Source organism: Micrasema longulum, unplaced genomic scaffold (genome assembly GCF_059751315.1).
Source record: "Micrasema longulum isolate JH-2025_06_02 unplaced genomic scaffold, ASM5975131v1 h1tg001461l, whole genome shotgun sequence".
Lineage (NCBI taxonomy): Eukaryota > Metazoa > Arthropoda > Insecta > Trichoptera > Brachycentridae > Micrasema > Micrasema longulum.
In genome coordinates, this window is record NW_028278647.1 from 85,972 (window position 1) to 108,984 (window position 23,013).

Genomic DNA, 23,013 nt, shown 5'->3' on the forward strand with positions numbered 1-23,013 from the left:
AATAATCGAGATATTTCGAGTGAATTCATTCAAAATGGTTTTCCCAGACAATCGAGGTATGAATTCGGACTTGAGATTTCGAGACAATCGAATTATGATTTCGGACTTAAGATTTCGAGACAATCGAGATATGAATTCGGACATGACATTTCAAAAGCAATGGTAATTCATTTCAATGATTTTTCGGAAGTGTAAAATATCATTCGTGTTCAATAAAATTCAAGTATGTCATGTTTAATAAATTGTTACTATGGGTTCATGTTTATAATATAAAGGGACTAACCTGAGCTGATTAAGATGTAAGGAAACATTCACAACTTTTAACATTTTTGTGTGTCGTATTATCAGCGCTATGATTTTAATTTTAATTTAATTTTGAAATTACTCTGCGTGTGAGGTATTAAGTTCACGTCTGTTAGCTTGTTTCCCGGAAATAGGATAACTATCATCATCATCATCCCTTTCCGTACCTAATGGTGCATAGGGCACTGCATTGGTAAACCAATCGCAGCGTATCTTGATAATTTTGTGTTACATGAAGGTAAGATGATCAGCCTTACGCTTCAGATACCAGTCCAGGGACTATGAAATATTTAAGTGTGAAAACACCCTTTAAATAAATATTTCAAATCAACCATGTCAGGAATCGAATCCGAGACCTCTCGCATGGTAGGCAAACGCGCTGACCACTACACCATGAGGCCGACATATAACTATCACAAAGTTATATTATTGGTTGATTTCGGTGAACTAGTGATATCGTTAAAATTAGTTCGTTTTTATTAAAATATCTTTTTTCATACATTTTCAAGCAATTTACAATTTATTGCACTAATTTTTACCATGCGTAATAAAACATGTTTTATACACAATTTCCCATAGGGCTGAACTTCCTCATTATTATTTACCCCCCCCCCCCCAACATTCAGCAATGTTTGAATTCGATTATTTGCATTCTCAAATGTTTGTATTTCGATTATTCCCATCATTAGTTCTTACTATGTCTTTTATTTTACTGGGTTTTTTAAATCTGTTTGTTACTATGTTTTAACTACATTTTTTACTATGTTTTTTTGCCTTGTATTTTACTTTGTTTTTCACCTTGTTTTTAACCTTTGTTTATTGTTTTTATGGATTAATTACTGTTTTTTTTATATATTTTTTTTGACTAGCTTAGAACGGGGTAAATAACCCTAGTTAGATTGTCAAAGAAACTCTGTATTCATGAATAATTTTATGTATATATATGATAATAAATAAATAAGCCTAGTCCCATCTCAGCACAGAAATTTTAGTCCCATGGAGTTTGGACCTATGTCTCAAATTATGTACAGTAAACTTATGTATGTAAATAAATAAATAACGTATGTGGAGCAGGTGATTCAATATTGGTTTGGGCGATTGAGGCAATCCATTTTACTTCTATCCAGCTGCACTATCCATTTTTTATAGCCTTTTTGAACATTTTCTCGTTACTTATTGTTTTATATATATATACATATATATCCATATTAGAGTGTAAAAAACAAGTTGTAGTAGCAGGGTCGAACCTCGGCCTCCTAATCAAGGGTTTGCAACACAACCACGGGACGCGGGACCACAACACATTTATGACTAAATTAGAACTTTTTTAACAATAACAATTATTTTCTCCGTTTTCTATTAATTATAACCTGTTTCATTATAACAGTAAACTCCACATTTACTTTTTATTTTTGTTAAATATATACTTAATGCTAGACACCAAAAACCTTCGTGATTTTTTCTAATCAGTGGCATATTATTTCCTGAACATAAATTAAAATCATTTACAGGAGGATGAACATTACAAGTTTGTCATACTGTTTGGTCTGATTATAATCAAATAACAACGCGACCATGAATTTATTATGTACCTTTATTAGAATATACGACGCCACAACGGATGATTTTGATTGCGGGTACAATTACGTCAATTATTGTATACATAACTCAATTGCTCATTAGTGATTAGTGACAAGGTCAGGGACGAAGAAAATGAAAATAGTATTAGGAAAACAGTGTAAACTTTTGTGTTTTATTTAATTTAATTAATTAAGTTAACAACCATGACTTAAAAAATGCTTTTTGATTTAGGGCATTCTACGCGGATTGATTTATAGTGTATTATTTCATCATCATCATTCACTTTCTGCACATACTGGTGTATAGGGCACTGCATTAACACGCCAATTGCAGCGTATCTTGATCTTTTTTGTAACATGAAGGTAAGATGATTAGTCTCGCGCTTAAGTACCAGTCTAGGGACTATGAAATCTTTTTAGTGTAAAAACATACATTAAATAAATATTTCATATCAACCATGTTGGGAATCGAACCCGAGACCAATTGCAAGGCAGGCAAACACGCTGACCATGTGACCACAAAGCGGACACTTGGCCGTATTAACAAGCTTCCCGCCGGTAAAGGGATGTACCATCTGGAGCAATGAAGCAGACGATTAAAGGAATTTCTCATAAAAAATCAAGACTTCGAAGTGCACAAATGTGTTCAACTATTATTTCTACTTTTTAAAAAATAATTGTTTTTTTTTTGTTTATTTGATTATTTACTTTTTATGATAATTTCTTGTTTTTTATTTTATTAAATATGCGCTTTTAAACCTTAATTTATTTGAATAATTTGGCGCAATCTAGATTTTGTTTACTTTTGTATGGATATTAATATAATTTATTTTTATCTATACATATATTTTTTAAAGTTCCTACAAACGTAAATTTTTTTTACATAGTTTATATATATATATATATATATATTTTGGGTTTGTTAGTTTTGATCGAATTTAGGGTTCAAAATAATCTCAATATGCATGCAATCAATTCAAAATAACGTAATTTCAAAACAGTTTTCTCCAAAATCCCACAATTTGGTATTATGCTGAAGTGAATTTAAGGCATTGTGTAAAGTTTAATGTTATTAGGATGACTTACGAACATGCCATTTTCCAACACGCATTTCCTTTCTAGAGAATGTGAGTTTGTGGCTAGAATTAATACACTTTGTTTCCACACAAAACAAAATGAAAAGTAAGACATTGTTGGGAATGTTTAAGCAAACATGCGATATTATATCGTTTGTGCATAAAAATAATATGTAGGTAACAATTATATAAAATAAACCTTAAACGGGGTTCAAAAATTATTTATTAACAGCCAGATCAGCCACAAAAGGCTCAGTTGAAAAAAGCTTTAAAATTACATTTACTTCAAGATTGTTCAATAATCTCTCGAACACCATTAATAACAAGGAACATCTCCAAGTGATATGATTAAAGTCTTTTTTTTAGATATTTTTAACACCTTCAAATGAAACGATGAAAATAACTAAAAATATACCTTCTTAACACCTCATAAGAAATGTTCGTTATTAAATGTTTACATGCTTCAATATAACATATTTAAATATATTTGATAAACGCTGTTCTAAAGCACTGAAATACCAAACAAGGAGAAACTTTACCCCTACGGAAAATAGGATACAATAAATGTTTTCTTGCGCGGTAAAAATTGGAGCATTAAATTGTATGGCAAAGGTTCCTGAAAATGTACGAAAAAAATAATAAAAAACATTTTAACTAAAACGGACTATTTTAAACGACGTCACTGGTTTATATGAATCAACCAATAATAAGAGAGTTATGGAAGATTTCCTGTTTGCTTGCCGCAAATGGACCAATGGGCAGAACTGATCGAGAATACGCGGAAGAGAACCTCTGACGTCACACGCGGAGTTATTTCAGAAATACTAAACTTTGAAAAATCGTTGCGCTGATAACGATATATTAAAATTGAAAAAAAAATGGCTTAGTTTGATAGTCTTTTAAAAAATAAAAATTATAAAACCACTGAACTTCCTCATTGTTGCGCTTTTGTCGAAATGGGCAAAATGGTTTAATTTATCTGGCGTTTTTCATGCAATATTTTTTTTTCGTTTTGATGAACAATAATTTTAATTTGAACTTTTATTAATTACTTTTTTTGCAACTGACCCTTAAGCCGTTAGGTGTCTTTATTGTTTGGAATTTATAATATTGCAAACAGCTTATAAAAGGTCGAATTTGTAATATTCCAGTTTCAGTGCTGCAGAACAGCGTTTATTGGGTATTTTTATATCTTCTTCCACACTTATCAGCATTCTACTACTGAAGTATGCAGTTTTATTTTATCTTCTTACTAAGACCGGTTTTTTTCTTCTACCTTTTGTGAACCTTTATCCTTTTACAGACTACAGGAAACTAATACTTCCTCGATTTTTTACCGTGCACTTTTCCCACGAAGTCTGCTCCCCCAACGAGCCGATGTCCGCGGGAGTCCTTTCTGCATTTATATAATAGTTCATAGACACCTAATATGGTTAACATCTCGCAGATCTACAATAGTGTATTGTTTGAATACAGATTCTGGATTCTCACGGTATTTTGTTAGATACGATTATGTTTAATTTATGAATCCCGTCAATGTTCATTCCTGAAGCGATTGAATGTAATGAGATAATTATTGATAATTCATTTGTTAGAAGGGGTGAATAAACAGTATCTGCTTAAGCGTATAAATAAAAACCATAAAAAGTCTCTAAACTAGTACATACTTATGCATTTATTTACCGTGCAATAGATACTTCAATCACAGGTGTATTTTCAGCAAATTTGTAAAGTTTTAAATATTAATATTGAACTATTTTTCCCAGAGGTGAGGCTATTTGACCATTAAACTAAAAAGGCGTTTATAGGTGGACAACGCAAATTGTTTTGTCCCAGGACTGAAACATCCTCCACGCGTGTTTACACTCTGCTGTTTGCTGTATAGCAATTTGTAGAACAAAAAAATATTATCCCGAGACGCCGCCACCGAGATAGTTGGGCAGGCTATCTCCGGGGGAAAAATGATTACCACCACTGCCGCGCGCGGCCGCCAGCGCAGCGCCCGCATTGTCCTCGTACAGACACCATGTGACTTGTGACAATAGCGATTTGCTCGACGTGAACGTACGCTCCCTACATTTTTTCTGCCGAAAATGGAGGCCGATAAAATCATCGTTATTATTTAGTTCATTATTTAACAATTCCAAAACATCTTGGTATAAAATAAATCATATTTTTCTTCAACTTGCTCGTAATAAACGCCGGCGCTGTCGTGTATTTGGAACTGAAGTCAAATTGTCATATTGTCTCAGTATTCTGTCCACGCGGTCAGGCTGATTACGGAGCTGGGACAAGACAATATTGTATTGTACATATTAAACGGTCTTTGAAAATATTCCCAAGAATTCATCCTCAATAGGTGTTTTATCATGTGTATTAATAACAGATAAACTACTAAATATTAAAAATTTATATTTTGATTTTGTAGATTAAAACTGGTTGTTTATTCGATGAAACATTGTAACGTCAATTTAAACAGTAAAATACTTTCAGGAGACAGGAACATCATATTCGAAACTTGAAACATAATATTAACTAATATTTGACTCGCATTGCGAGTATGATCAACAAAAGAAAAATCAACATTTAATTGTATTTATATATGTTACAACAGAGATGAAGAACATTTTGTAGAAGGGAATATAGAAGTCTAGGCGTTTACATTTATTATAAGCCAGCTTTTACCTGCGACTTCACTCGCGTGGTATTATGAAGAAATTAGTTGGGTAATTAATTAATTCGGTCGTTTAGCATTAAGAGTTTTCCCGGTGGAATGACATATTTATTCGAGATTAAAAGTAGCCTGTATCGATTGGCGATCCTCCAGCTATTGCTGAGAAAAAATACGACGATTCGTTAGTCAAGGGCGACGTAGCATCGTTATTATGTTCACAAATCCGAAATTCTACTGTAAAACCTGAAGAAAAAACAAATCAAATTTACCATAGATAAAGCAAGTTCATTGTGGAAATTTTCATCATTTTCATTTTCAAATCGATTTTTTTTGATAACCCACTTACCGCCTACTCATTTGTAAATAATGTTTCTCACTGTTGATACCTTTATTTCATTATTTTTTTGGTGTACTTATTTTAATTTCAGGATAAATTGTAAGTAGCCTATAACACTTGTCAGCGAGAGCTGGAGACGGCTATCTTTTTCTAAGAAAACACGTCGATTGGTAGGTCCGATACGACGTGAAAGAAACAAACGTTTGTTTAGACAAACACACATTCGTATTTATAATATTAGTATGAATAATAGGGATTGATGTTAAAATAAAACAATTTTTTTGTTAAATAAATCTGAAAAAATAAAAAAGATCTCGCGACGTCGCGAGGCGTATAATTTCGAATTTTCTGTGTGGATTTTCAAAACTATAAAACTTTTTAGAAAATCATAGCGATGGTAACACGACACGATACAATTTTTTAGCTTAGTTAGATTAACCCCATAGAATTAAAAATAGTCTAGAAACAGAATAAAATAATAAATAATTGTTATATTTTTAAAGATCAATGTTCATTGATAAAATTACTTTTATTAAAAAACCCTTACATTATCTACTCTATTGTGTCAATCAATTTTTCCTTGCGTACAATAAAATTTTAGAGAACTTAAAAAATAAAATATCTCACATTTGTGTTATGATTATATTTTTTGCGATCTGGCAACATTACGCTGTGACTTCACGCATGCGTGCGGCGAAAGTGGGGCAAAGTGAGGGGATTTTTCGACACAGTCCGATGTATTCAAATATGATCCGGACTATTCTTAATTCTATGATTGACCCATTAACATTTTAAAAATTTAAATAACCACTGAAATTCTTCATTACTTTAGTTTTTAACCGAGATGAACATCTTCAGATCGGTAAGTGTACAGGTATAAAATTTAAATAGGTAACTTGCAAAAATACATGCACATAATTTACAAAATAAATATTTAAAAAAAACTAAATAAATATTCCAAAGCAATTCGAAATGTGTTAATGAGAAATAAACATTAAGGAAGAACATAACATTTCAAATACGAGGGATGTAACAGTTTCACAATAAGTAAATTAATTATAATTTTAAAAAAAACCTACGACGATTAAATATATTTATAAAAGAATTTCGGCTTGCATGTGTCGAAAAAATTTACGATTAACACTGTATTGTTCCAATTTTTTGTGTGGAAGTTCTGAGTTCTCGCCTGGAGCCACATGAGACAGTGATAATTTTACCGTTAAATTTAATCAACGAGATAGTCAATTAAGTATTATTTTGTGTAAATATTTTGTGTTTACAGTTAACACTTCTTTATTTTGTTAATATAATTTAAATTGAATACCTTCTTCATGGTAGACAGATACCGTTTGCCGAGATCCATATATCTAAATGTAGGTACCGTTCTCAGCAATCACACTCTTGTAGTGTAACGATGACATCAACTGCGAATCATTTAATTTTGGTGATTAGTTTAAGGCAATGGCTTCGTAGTTTTTATATCCCACGTGCCTCGTGACATTACCGACCTAGACTTGATACTTCTATGTAACCCCCTTGACAAGCAGATGAAAGATGATAAATAATTAATAGGTATTTTGTAATTTAAATTAATTAATTTAGGTATATAGAAAGATAGAAGAGAAGAAGAAAGAATAGATATAATAGATAGAATAGATAGAATAGATAGAATATACAGAATAGAGAGAAAGAAAAAAAAAACCGACAAGTAAAATATATTAAATAATTACAGATTTATATCTTGAAATAAATATAATTTAATAATATTGGGAGAAAAAACAACGAAATTCAAAGGTATAACGTAATTATAATTTATAATTTTAGTTTAAAATGCTTTTTAAGAAAACATAGGTTCTTTTTTAATGAAAAAGAAACATTTGCGTTTTGATCATTTACTCCAATATTTCAATTTTGGTGGCTATTTTCAACGAGTTGTAAATAACTCACTATAAGAAAATGGAAATCAAGTTGGGGTAGTTCCCGATTCAGTTTTAGATTTAGTTTCAGTTGTATTATTAATTAAAGCAGGTAAACATGTAGGTATTTTAAAATAAGGTAGACATTGAATTTTATTTTCACGATAAACGATTTTAAGATATTAAGTGGTTTTTATTCAGTGTCCGTCCCTACTACAAATCATTAAATATGTTTAATTTTAAAATGTATGTATTATTGTATACATTTCTATATTTTGTTTAAAATCAATACTGGATGCAAAAATTTAAATAGAGTTTCGTAATTTTGGCGTAATCTTAATTTTAAATGACACAAAAACTAGTATTTTATATTTATTATCATTGAATGTGGAAGCGAAAGGATTAAGTCACGCTGCCGACAGTTTAACGGGATTCAGTTCCTCTCTATTCTGATAAAGCTCTGGGGGTTTACTGAACGGGAGCTGGACGCGGCTGCTGTAACGTAATACAGTATCTATCTTCCTATTGTACTTTCTTTATATACTCGATAGCTCTAGACCAGTCCCAAAGTGGTCTGTATCGACCCCCGGCGGGCGACTACGACCTGCAAGAGGTCCATACAGTGAAACAAAATGGGGTTGCATGAGATGTAAAATGAGAGTGGATCCTATTTAGGTAGGGCGTAAACCAAAATATTGACTTTCCGTAAATTGAAAAAATACCTATTATTTTATTTTATTTTATTTATTATATATATATATACGGCCTAAGCTAATTACAACGGTTACATGAAGAAACGTAAATACAAGAAACTGAACAAAAAGAACATAAAACTATATAGCAAAGACAAACAAGGGCAATACAATAATGGTATACAATATATTCATAAAAACAAAAGACATAAGATTTCTAGCTAAACCATGTCAATCCAACTTCATCCCACAACGTTTTAGTCGCGAAAAGATCTACGAAAAGCCGGAAGATTTATCCCAAAGAATTCCAAGTCGTGTGACGAATTGACTAATTATGCCGCATTGATTTGCATTTTGCATCGTTTTAAATTTTTTGTACATGTACAATATTTTGTTGTTAATAAGTTGGTGAATTTGTAAAAAATCAATTTAAGAAAAGCGGGGGTCTAACCAAAACAGGAAACATCGGCACGTGGTCCACCAGACGAAAAACTTAAATGACCTCTGTTCTAGACAATACATTGAATGCAAGGAAGTGCACTGTCACCCTTTAAAATTTATCATGCTATTACCGGACGGCGGCGGCGGGGGCGGGCCAGGTGGAATAATTTTATGGACAAGAAATTGCGTGTCCATAATATTAATAAGTATTTTGTCTATATTTTGTATAACGTCAAATGAAATCTTTAGTATTTTTGACAGTGTGTGTCCAGGCAAATGAAGAATAAAGTTCTACGTGTAAATTAAAACCAGAACCCTAGACGAATGTTTAAGACTGCGCAAGTTTTTCATCCTAAATAATAAAAAGGAAATCGAAGCCGAGATTTCGAGTATGATAGCCTTTAGTACTGATCACTAAACTAAACTAATATTTTCCATAGTAGTAAACGTAATTTTTAAAGAATTTTCATATGATGTTTTACATCTCATACAAAGTACTATTAAGTCAGAACACAGAATAAATCACTTCAGATTCAAATAAACAAATAAACGTACACATATTATATAATTAGTGTCAAAAAATTATTTCGCTAAAGGGCAATTTAAAATTTGAAGTTTTATATGAATAGTAGGTACTAGTATTCCATTCCACTTTTCATTTTACACTTCCGCTAAATTCCACTGTGATGATATTAAAAAAATGTTTCTTCTTTTATAGTATACGGTTGGAAGTATTCAAACAGTGCGATTAATCGTTTGACAAAAAGATCACAGTGATCATCATTATTTCTCGCTCGAGTTGTCCATGACCGCCATTGGCGATTCGATTTCACAGTCCGTCAACATTAAATAAGTCACGACATCTGACTAAAAATCGTTAATTAAAACACGAATGAAAAAACTTACGGAAATAAGATCATCGGATCAATCGATCATCTGTTTTAGCGGTTATTTTTTTTACACATCTAGGGCAGTGATGGTGAACCTTTTAGAGAAGTGGGTCAAATTTTGTTCATTATTTTTTAGTACTAACTCGTGGGTCACTAAGTCAGTCACTAGATACGATAGAAAATCAATTGAACGTAGTTATGCAGAAAGCAGCCAGCCATAGAAAAGTGAAACTGAGATAATAGCACCTTTATGAATATGAATAGTGAGTGATCAAATCTTCACGACAGTTGGAATGTTTTTGATTTTGAAAAATGATAAACAATGAATACATTAGTTTTTTTTTTTATTAAAAACAAGAATATGAGTATGTATTTAACCAGTTTCAATGATTTTTAAAGTACCGGCAGATTTTTCTAGTGCTGTGGGTGTTTTTTGCAAATTGAGAAATGCTGTTTTTGTGATCGACACTTTTTTCAGTAGGTGATTATTACAGTTTAACTGTATGAAAACGGTCTGGATGTTTTAGCAGAACATAGAATTGACCTTACTGCACCCAAAAACAACAATATCTATTTTTTCCAAATTGTGGACTGGCTGCTTTCTGCATAACTACGTTCAATTAGCCTATGTCCGCTAGTATTTTTTTTTATAAATTCGACATGAGATATATATACGGTATTTTAGAATATGTTTTCTTGTCTGTTATTTAAGATATAAAAATAAGTTTATACAAATCAACGCGCGGGTCATTTAAAATGCCAGGGTGAGTCAGTGTCTGACCCGCGGGTCATAGGTTCGCCATCACTGATCTAGGGCTTCCAAACCGGTTAACGGATATTTTAAATATTTGAAACCGAAATTAAATCAATATACCGGAATCTCTCTTTACACGGTTTCCAAATAATACGAAACAAAAATGAAATAAAAAAATGTTTTTGACATTAATTTATAATGCGTAATACTATTCATTCTTGGTATTCCCTACATCGTCCTTTTACTTACTATGTGCAGAGAAGTAGGTATGCGCGAGGGAAAGGTGACAGTAAATAATTATTGTTACAATTTTTCAAAGTATTTTTTTTGTCACATACCATTGTCATTTATTAATTCACTTTTTTTACACGGTACTGCGTGGAACGTATCCCTCGTGTAAAAAGAGATTCCGGTGTAATCAAGCCTATTTTTAAAAACTTTAATTTCATTAATGAAAAATAAATTATACGCTAAAATCACACTTTTCAATGTAATGAATAGGTTTATTAGAATATTAAAAACTAGATTTTTTGTTTGACGAACTGCAGACGGAGAATAAAAAAATGTAAGGTTACAATATAAAAGCTAGTAGATAGTAACACAAAAGCTAAAATTAATATAAATAACAGACGGAATAGGTAGTTACGGAAAAAATCAAACAGTAATTTTACAAATCAAATTATTTGACTGAGATAACAGAAAACTAAAAAATAACTTCAAATCTTTTGATCAGTTTTCTCTTCAATATTTAATTAATAGAGGAACGGGGATGAGGAAGTTCAGTGGTTTATTTATATTTTTTTATTTGCTCACAGACTATTAAACTAAGCCAAAAAATATTTTTTCAATTTTTATATATCGTATTATTTTCGATACGAATTTCGTATTTCTGAAATTACTCCGCGTGTGACGTCAGAGGTTCTTTTCCGGTTAATCTCGATCAGTTCTCCCCGTTGGTCCATCCACGGCAAGTGAACCGGGAGTCTTCCATAACTCCTCATATGATAGGTTGATTCATATGAACCAGTGACGTCATTCAAAGAAGTTCGTTTTTAATAAAATGTTTTTTTTCTCGTACATTTTCAGGAAACTTTGACGTACAATTTAATGCTCAATTTTTTATCGCGTGCAAGAAAACATTTTATTGTTTCCAATTTCCCGTAGGGCTGAAGTTCCTCATTGACACTAATTACTGGTCGTCGGTCTCCGGCCAGTAGAAGAATCGAGAACAATGTTTGATTCTTCACGGTTCCTCTATTCTGATGTGCCGCGGGTGGACGCCTATATCTCTGATCTAAGACAATGTTTTTATCCAGAATCTGGGTGAGCAGTGAGCGGAGACCGTTAGTGGATTCGTTAGCACAAAGGTGATCTATATATAGAGGAAGTTGTTTATTAGACGAAACACGCACCTGATAGGATAGGATGTAGCTAACTAGAGAGCAATTATTGTGTTTAAGTGGTAGAAATATACGCGGTGATCTGTCAAATTAAACACACAATTAGAGATTATAAGGTTAAGATCACAATTTTATTAAATATGTGTGTATAGGTTAACCTAATTTTTGCAAATATTTCATTTTTAATGAGCCATTCATAACTGATAATGAAGTTGTGGTAGAGGGACGCGAAAGTCAGATTTCTGATCCAAAGTCCATGAATGAGGTACATATGTACATAATAATTATTGCAAGTGGGATTTGAAATAATAATTTTTATTATTATCATTATAATGGTCTATCAGAGATTGAGAAAAATAAAAATAATAACGATAATATATTTTATAAATTTCCTGGACTGGTCACATTGCCTCTATGTAACAAATGATCGAGATGCGCTGTGAATCGTGTACTAATGCAGTTTTCTATTCGCCATTGATGATGATGATGATTTTATAGAAAAAAAAATGTTGTTGAATTGGAGGATTGATATAAATGAATTGGTAAATATTAAAACGTTCCTTATTTAGTTACTATTTTAAACACAAGTTTATGTGAAAAAATGGCGTACAATAATATTAGGTATGTAACATACGTTTAGATAAGTAATGTGTTTGTTTGCGCGTAAGATAGGGAAGGGAAGAAAGCAGTGGCAATTTCGGTAAATTTTAAATAATTCCATTGCCGGTTATTGTTTCATGGTGACTGTAAATTATTTTCAGTCGTGATATCACAAGCTACCGTTACAGCCATACGCAATCACATAAACAGAATGGTGAACTCATTTTACAGTTTTTTTTTATCTTATTACTATCATCAATTATTTTATATGTTAACATTTACTCCGTTTTAATTTTGTACATCTTGACTTCTTGAACTGCGCTTTTTATGGTACCGAATAACCGTTCAAAAATACGGTTAAGCGATGGGCAAAAGGCGATTTCAATTTGTTGCGATATAAAGGTCAAAGTATCTTAAACATTAACATATTAAAACAGAGATGAAGAACATTTAAGAGAAGGTAATATAGAAGTCTAGGCATCTACAGGGCTTATGACCTGTCAATGGCTGGTTTAAGTGGCCACTTTACACACTGTGTAACATTCACCATTCTGCCTATATTTGAACATCTAAATTCCTTCAATTCTTTCATCTGTTTACGTTTGTGAAGTTAAAGAGCTGAAACTTTTATTTATGCGGGTGAGATTCATCTAATCATCTAATCATAATATTTTTTTATGACTTGTTTTGATTTAGAATAATGAACCTCACTCGGATGCGCCGTGCTGAATTAAAAGAATACTATAATTTTATTACGTTCACCCTAAATCACTCTCATACTGCCCGTATATCACTCTTTTATCCACTTAATCCACTCTTCAATCCGTACATAACCCCTCTGTATTTTCCAGTTTATAGCATTTCCTTTATATTGCGAGTACCTACTCTCATCAATTGTTCAGAAAGTTTATCTGCATTTTTTTCTCCTCGTGTGTATCTTAACATCATTTCTGTCCATGAACTATTTGATTAATAAATGTATTTTAAAACTTTTATTTGAAGCACTAACTCTGAGATTATTGATCATAAATAATATAATAATCATTGAAATGGAAAAACTTCGTTTTTGGACATTTTATTATTTGTTTTATGAATAAAGTAAATATTGAGTGGTTAGAGACAGTGTTTTTATTTTTTCATGTAAATTTTGATCATTAATATAGGTACTATAAAAACCAGTGTAGGTCTAGTGTATCTATTTTCTATTTTATAAAAAATACTCGGCTGCAAGGAAAAAAAAGGCAAAGGTCTAAAGAGACAATGGAAGTAGGTGGTTCACTTGAATTAACAAGTAGATAAAGCCTCTCTGACGGAATTTCGTGTTTGTCATCGGGTGTTTTCTTCGTCTGAGAGTAGTGTATCTAGTTTTTCTAGCATTTGTGTCTTGTAGAAATATTACATCATAGTTTATCTATCACCCCAGTAATATTTTTTTCATTGACATAAGATTAACTATTTTAATCATTGACATTATAATATATAGGTAGGTAATATAATGGGGGTTCCTCCTTCGCTGTATATTGGATATACATATACTCGTATCTCGTATGTGTTTGTATGTGTAATTGGCGCCATATTTCACGCAACACTACCTCACGCGCTGCGATTTAATAGGGAATGAAAATATTGTTGCAGACGAATTGGCCTTCTATACACGGCCTATAATTTAGTAGGTAGTAGGTACCCATCTAGGCCATCAATATTCCGTTTTATACTAAGTCTAACAAGTAGACCGGTACTAATAATAATCATTAATCTCTGTCTCTGTATTCCGTTTACCCCAACATTTAACAGTATTCGTTCGAAATGCAAATCAATGAATAATACACGAAAAAATCGCATACGACAAGAGTTAAAACCCTTTGCACATGACAGCTAAAAAATTTCCACCTGGAAAAGCTAAAAGCTAAAAACCTAAAAAATATCAACCTTATGAAACAGAAAAATCCAACGTAGGTATGGGAAAATAAAATCTCGCGTTTACAATAGCGACCTAAAAACAGAAAATTTCACAGTCAAGAACCTTTAAAAAATAGACCGTTAATTAGAAGGTACCTACGCTTTTTTCGTAAATTTGTATTGATAAAAAATGCTATAAAAACCCCACAAAAAACATCATTGTCACGGATTTTAACTTGCGGTCAATGAAAAGAAAGTTTTATATTTGAAGCGAATCTTACTGTTTCTGGATCATTAACAATGTGGTTTATTTTTTCTCGTTCAATGAATTGATTTATAATTAAGTTCATAAAATATTACATAGACAGTTAGTAGTAATCAAATAGTATACTCACATAGTCAAACTATAAAAGCTGCGAAAAGATTTTAACTTGATTTATTTTGAATTAATTATCGTAAAATATTTTTATTACTTGTGTACGTCGATTACACATTCATCTTAAAATGTAATTAAAGTTTTCGGTTATATTTCTTCCTCAATAGAATATAAAAATTATAATGACATTTGTAGTTAGGTGTGGTTAAATAAAAAATGGTTTTTATTGGAATATAATAAACATTTATAAAAATAAAAAACAAAAATTAGGTTTACAGAGTTTCGATACCCTAATTCTCACATAAAGGATATTCCAGCAGAAAAATACGCCAGAAAAAAAAACTCCACAATAGACCATGAGGCCCAATAACAGTGGCAAATGAACCGAAAACACGGGCTTGAGAAAAATCACATTTCAATTCATGTGACTAAGTAAAACGCTGTTTTAAAACCACTTAAATTGATTTTGAAGCAATACTATTTGGTAGTTTCGGAGAGCGTTTCCCATCCCAGATTTTTTATTCCGTATATTTATATTTAGTCAATAACTACACCTCGCTGCCCTTGTTTGTTCAGTCTACTGAATTGGTCTACCATTTTGCAAATTTTACAAGAGACATTTTTTGTTTTTTAAGTCAAATAAGTAAAATCAGTAAGTGGAGATTAGCACTAAAAAAATGCTGAAAATACTATTTAATAACGGAAAAATAATATTTTTTAGCTACGTGGACGCCAGGCGCGTGCAATGACTTTTATCAGTAAGGATGCTGACAAAAAACCATCATGTTTCTTATTTTAGTAGGTTTATTCAGCATGATTTAATAAGCTATATAAGTTGTCCATTAGAGTAATAATAATTAATAGTTGACAATCAATAAATTGACAGAGCACAGGCGCGTCTAGAGGTGAAGCTGTAAATTGTCTTATTTTCTTCTTTTTCCACTCCTAAGTGAAGCATGTGGACATCACCAGACGCTTCCGGGAGGCCTTATCGTTAGCCAGCACTCTCGACTCCTCCTTAGTTCCGCCGAACAAAGCTGAAAGATCGCCATCCATGGTCTTCCAGGACGGTCCCCGTAGGTGTGAAAAGGAGATAACAATATAAACATCAAAACACCTAAAACAAGACCCGAGACAATCGTTCATAAATTTGTCAATAATGCCTTACTTCAAACTTTATGATAAACGTTATTAAAGTCGTTTTTTCTTTACATTATACAAGTTGGATGCTTCTTATCTCTCCGAGTCTCGAAAGAGAAATCTAAGGATGAACCTAAAGCGCATGCGCGAAAATTTGGACAAATGCTATGGAAACTAGACGCAACTCGACAAGCAGCATCCCGCGTATACAACAAATACTATCAAAAACAAGATACCTAGATATTCAGTACGTACGATGATTTAGGAAATACGCATATGTAGCTAGGTATGTATACTGAAGATATTGTTTTAATCGCGTGCACCCGAACGTTCTCAGTAAGAATTTTAGGAATACATATTTGAAGGTATATTTCGTATTTATGATGTTTTTTTTGTAAAATTCATATTATTTTTTAAATTTCAAGGGATGCGCCGCATTCACAGTATCTATGGACGGAACGCGCCTGGTGGACGCGTAATAAGATAATGAACATGTTGGCATTCATAACTCATTTTTTTCTAAAAATTGTCCATTAAACATACAATAACTAGGGCAGCGACCTGTAGATGGAAAGATCTGTGTTTTCCGAATTGATATAATAATGTCCAAAATAAATACAAGTTTTTTCATACCGAAGTGTTTCATTTAATAAAGATAATTATGTTTTTCCACAATAACAATGCCGCTTCAATAAATAACAAAATTATTGTTATTTCACCAAGAACCAAATTTGAAACCCCTCAGCTTAATTTTCCATTTTCAAACACAGCTATGTATTTATGACTCGTTGAAATCCAAAACTCAATACCTGGGTAAATATTTATTATTTTACCAGTACATCGGTACTACTATTGAATATTTGCAATTACTTTATATGTATTTGCAAGAAGTAAAACAAGTACTTGCTTTAGCTTAACCGTGAAATAAACATCACGCGTTGAAACTGGTGTTAACTTTAAGAAAGCCATAACAAATTAAAAATACAACAAATTCTCGCAAAGATCGTTGTGATGTTTTTAAAACATGTTTAAGATACACATGCGTCTGTGTTATAAATCACAAAATCACCTTGATATTAGCGGTACTTATATAATCAATCCATGATTTTTTCAGCATAAAATCCACAAAAAATTTCACGTGGATGCATGAGGACGAGATTAAAATGGATCATAGCTTTTTTTAAACTTTTAAAGCAAGTACATACCCATACATTTATGTTTAATGACAGTGCCTCTCATTTATCTTTTTATTGACGTCCAACGCACAAAATGCTTATATTAAAAATAGATAAATACGTTATTATTAGAAAAGACACACCGATGGTTTTTCAAAAGACGCGCTAAAAATGTTTGCGAAACTCTGCTCTAGCGTTCACAACATTGAGAAACTATTATGAGATCACAATATTCATGCACTTTCGCCTGCTCATAGGCAAAAGGTTTAGCATCTCTTTGATACTAGATTTTATAATACTAAAATGTAACATGCGCGGCCGCCCATGGATTGGATGGAACTAATGCCAATGCTTCTCTAAAAAAATGTTTACACATTCAGTACCTAATAAAATTAGCTATAAATTAACTAATACCTTTCATGACTAACCAAACAAACAATATTTTTAATTATTTTCTTGATAATCATAGAAGGAAATAGGACACATACCTATGAGACATGATATTTAATGAAGATCTGAAGAGCATGGTTCACATTACTGATGTAAATGATATTGAATTATTATGTCACATGATTCTCAAGTTTAAAAAACAAATTAAAGATTTGAGGTTCGGAAGTTTTATATCTGGTCCTGTGGTCATGCGGTTGTTCCATCAAGTGATGGAACGTCCAAGTGGACAAACCAGAGGAAACACAAAAAATTTTTGAACATCCTGAAACCGATGGGTTTTTCGATCAACAAATGTCGTATCATATACTGATGGATCTTCTTTACAAGCACGAGATGAATAATGATGTACTGAAGGTGTTTGAGTATGCAGTTTCTTAGCAAACCCACATGACCAAATACCCCAAACACCTCGTGCTTGCTGTAGCTACCTGCTATAAACAGAATACTCCACAAAGTTTTGAGTATGCCAAAAAGCTTTGGGCTTGCAATGGTTCGATATTCATTTACAAAATGCAATAAACCCGATGCGTAACCCTTTCTCTGTGAAAGACAAAGAATTAAAATAGTTGAGCTTAGTAAGTAGTTACTAAATTTTAATTCAGATCTTAGGAAGTCCTACGGAAGCAGTTTGGCGAAACCAATCTGTTTGTTTTTCGTATAATACTACTATTTCATAACAAATTAAGCACTAAAAGCAGTTGAATTGCGTTGGTATTTTGATATTAAACATTGAAATATAACTTTTTTATTCACACTTGGCATAAAATCACTTATAAGTTAGTAGTAGGTACCTATTACCTGTTGGCTGCTTCTCTAATCAAAAACCTCACCGCAAGTCCCTGATAGCTATGTTATCCATTTTTTATTCTTATACATCTACACAATCTTTGCAGCAATCTTTTCATAGATGAAAGCCCATTAAAAAAATTGAAACACATTGTTTTGGTAAATTTGAATATCGTAGGTAAATCTGCATTTGATATTTTTCTCAGGCAGATATTTAAAGTTTTTTTAATCATTATTTATCATATGCATTACAAAATACTGTTATCTTTTAATAATAAAATAAGGTAAGAGAAATGTTGGTAAGAAACATTGTTTTTAAAACAGTTTGCCATTTATTAATTTTTATCTATTCTTGAACATTTTTCTTGAAAAAAATGTAATTTCAATCTCGTTAAACCAAAAGTAAATAATATTCATACGGATATTATTAAATAATTTACTGTACATTTTTGTGATGAAGATAACAGATTATTGGTGCTGATAAAATTATAATCAATCTCGAAATTTGTCTTTATTTTCAGAAGTAAAGCACCTTATTGGTGAGCCGGACTTTAGAGATGTATCCCTGCGCTGGGATTACGAGGAGCCACCATCTGACGATGAAGTGGATGGTGAACAAGATATTGGTCCTCGTTCCTTCCAGGTTCACTACTGTGAATTGCAGGCTTGGGGGCCACACCGATGTAGAAATACGGTATTTATTTTCCCTACATAAATTATATCATAAAATTCATAGCTATAACTCAATTGAACCTTCATTTGACAAAAAAAGGAAATAAAGGTTGGGATGATAAATTAGTTCACACTTAAAGGCATGTTTATACAAAGTATGTTTATACATATATATGAATGTGAAAGAAGCTAGAAATATATATCATGATAGGCTCTAATGGTGTTCCATCATCTCTGCCTCCCTCTACGGAGAAATAGCGTGATAGTAGAAGTATTTAATATTGTTTAGAATGTAATAGAAATGGTTGTTGTACTAAAATCTACCAATTGAAATGCTGTTGGGAAGGAAAACTTTGCTTCTTTACAAAATTATTACTTAAGACTTTTAAAAATGTAGTAATATGTTCAAAACCAACTGGGCACTTGGATCAATGAGAAGAAATTTACTGCAGCAGTCTTATAAATTTTTGAAATACAATATTATGTTTTATTTAGTAAAAGACAACTTGATGAAGCATCATATTAAGTGTAAAAAAAATATAAAGTTTTTAGTTCCAAACCTAGCATATTTGTAATATATCTATTTTTAGATAGTTGTACAAATAAAATTTGAACATCAAATTACTCTTTTCTTTGCCGAAAGCATGTTCAGTACCGTCAACATATGTTAAATCTTTGTATATCTGCCAGATCTCAATATCGTCTTCATACCCCTATTCTGAGCTCTCTTCATGACATTATATTGATTTTCCAGAGCACAGAAAGAGAATACTATAACAATAATTGAAATGCGGCAAAACAATTGACTTAAATATTAAATTACCTGTATTTAAACCGAGATTGAAGATTAATTAAGTTAATAATGCAAATTTCAGCTTATTATATATTCCCATGAATATTTTATTTATTATACTTTAACTATATTTTCCCCATGAATCATTATTTTATTTCATTCTTAATTTTTTTTATTGCTTATTTTCATATATTTACTTTTTGAAACATTCAATTTGTCTTTTTTTAAAAGAAACATTTGGGCTCTTACAATTTACCCAAATATTTAAATTTTGGTGGCCATTTTCAACGAGCTGTAAATAACTAACTATTAGAAAATGGGAATCAAGTTGTGGTAAAGCGGGATGCTAACCTCAGGCCTTTGATCCGCGAGTCGTTGATACTAGCCACAGGACCACAAGCCGATTCAGGACCAATTTTTATTTATTAATATATAACCAAAAAGATATTTAATTTAAATATATTTGTATCTTATTATTAGCATCATCAACATTGTTTTCAGCCACATAGAGCAGAGTGTCACCAGCAAAGTGTTTGACAGAATAACATTTTAAGCATTTAACTATATTATATTATTAACTAAGCTAAATAATAAAAAGAATTGGCCCCAAAACTGTCCCCTGTGGAACTCCTAGATTAGTTTTTTAGAAACTGAAGAATGAATTTTACTGTACCAGTTTCTAATATAAAATTATTTAACCATCACAATAGTTAATTTTTAGATCCTTATTCACAATTCGCTATAAAAATATTTGATTTAAAAAATATTATGTTAGTTAAATGGAATTGCCAAACAATTCAACGAATTTAGAAAAAAAAAACATTTAAATTGTAAAACCTTAACTGCTGACTTAATATACTGAGAATAGGTGTTAAAAATAGTCAGGGTATCATACAATTCTGATTTTATACAGAAATATGATTATTGTCCATAGATAATAGAAGATTCAGAAGAGATAAACAACCAATTGTCAGGAAAACAAGGTTTGATCAGTTCTCCAAAGAAAGGGCGTTGGGGACGCTCATACACAACTAGAATTAGTGGATTGCGAATGGCTACAACATATTCTTTTGAGGTCCGACCATTCACAAAAGGACCCAAGGGACGCATGGCCAGAACTCAACATCCGGCCAAGTCTATTATTGTGCCTACCAAGGGGTGTAAGTATTTAATTCTATAGACATAGCATATCAAAGTAAATATAAACTGTCTATGTCAACATAATATATGTAAAAAAAAAACATATTATGTTGGTAGATGATTGGTAGAAATCGATTAGATTTTTTTAAAATTCCAAATAAAAAACTTGACATGAATTGTTTTTTGATATTTATTTTTTTTGCACCACAACAGGCTAGGAAGCCCAATTACAGTGGTGAATTACATCACATAACACCCAGGCTTGCTTAATTTTTGTGTTCTCACCGGGAATGGAACCCGAAACCTTTGTGTGTGTCAAGCGTCTTGACCACTACACCACGGAGGACGCATATTAAGACGAAATGCTTCAAAAATTAAATTTCTCTTACAAAAAGCAGAATTTATTTCCAATTTTTTGAACATCCTTTTACAAATAAAAAAAACATAATAAAAAAGATTTTTTTAAATAATATTAAGTTCCCATATTTTTAAAGGTCACATTGTTTCCAAATCAATTATGTGATTTTTTCATAATAGTTTTTTTAAATAACAAATAAGATGTGAATAATGATTTTAATTTCAGTTTCTGCTCGAGCCACTCAGTGTTTGCCCCAAGCAAGTGAAGTAGAAGTCTCAACGGGACCGCATTTTGGAGGTCGTATTGCTGTAGAGGCAGCAGACGGAGAGAGATGTGCAGTGGCTGGTGACCCTAACAGTGGTAGGGATACTTATACCCTCCGGATAGATCACGAAGATTGTGGTAGTGAGGTGAATGATACTACAGTGGCTACATTTGTTATTGTGCAAGAAAATCTTCCAATTCTTACCCACAGCACAAGGAGGTAATTTAAACATAATACTTGTATTTATAACAATTACTTGAGAATCAGGGTCTAAAGCATTAACTAAATTGTTGAATTGCCCAAGCAGCCATTCTTTAAGTAATTCTATGATGTAAACATTTGTTTCTTTTCATTCATTTGTTAAAATAAAAAAAACTAAGCACACCACGAACTAACACTACTTACTCAAAACGGTTTCAGCCATTCCTAGCACCCAAAATATACTACACATTACACCCTAACTGGAAGACATTCACAGACTACAAACTAAAGACATCTACACTACACATCAGGTAGAGAACAGGCGGAATATACACCGACAAAAGATATTGAAATAAAATATATGATATTTTGTAAAGTATGTAATGATCTTATTAAACCTAAAACTGATATGTAATATTTCTATATTGACATTCTACAGGTAAATGTTTGCACAAAAAAAAAAACAAAATTACTTTAAAACAGAGCTAGTCTAAAAAGGTAGCTTCGGAAGGAATTAACTATGCATGCAATTTTTATTATCAAATTACTATTAACTACCTATATTTTTTCAATAAATAAACAAACAAATAAAAAAAAGTCAGTTTCATCCAAACTAAAAGCTGACTATTGATTGAGCAATTTCACACATGCTCAAGGCTATATATTGGACTTAACTTTATAATCAGTTGGAATTACTTTTTTAAACATTAAGACCATGTATTTTATCAACGAATTTTGCTTCAATAATTTTGCGCGACTTTTCAATTTTTTTTTATGCTCTCATTTTGCAAATACATAGAGAAATATGGTAACAGGAAGCAATTCTTACTAATTATTATTCAATTGACAGGTTTTTAGTGTTGTGTTCTTACAAACCAGAAACCTTAACTATTCGTGCGGGAATCAACTTGCCATCTAGCGGAGGAAATCCTAATGTGAAATATTATCGTCCTCATTCTGGACAAGTGGAACCATTTGACATTCCAGACGACACAATTAATGAAGTTCGCCCGGCAAGATTAGCAGCAAGAATCGCAGAACCATCAACAGGTATTATATGAACCGTCTTGATTAATAGATAATACATTATGTAGT

At 31.7% G+C, this 23,013-nt stretch overlaps 1 protein-coding gene across 2 annotated transcripts in view; it reads left to right on the forward strand.

The window, feature by feature from the left end:
• LOC148275316 (uncharacterized) overlaps window positions 1-23,013 on the forward strand; it is a 39,774-nt gene that overhangs the window by 15,302 nt on the left and 1,459 nt on the right. The window contains exons 2-5 of one of the 2 annotated variants that reach the window (XM_088235856.1): window positions 19,011-19,183; window positions 20,889-21,114; window positions 21,678-21,936; window positions 22,769-22,968. In XM_088235856.1, coding sequence (XP_088091982.1) covers window positions 19,011-19,183; window positions 20,889-21,114; window positions 21,678-21,936; window positions 22,769-22,968 — 858 coding nt within the window. The remainder of the gene's footprint in view (window positions 1-19,010; window positions 19,184-20,888; window positions 21,115-21,677; window positions 21,937-22,768; window positions 22,969-23,013) is intronic. The other variant, XM_088235857.1, reaches the window with a different exon arrangement.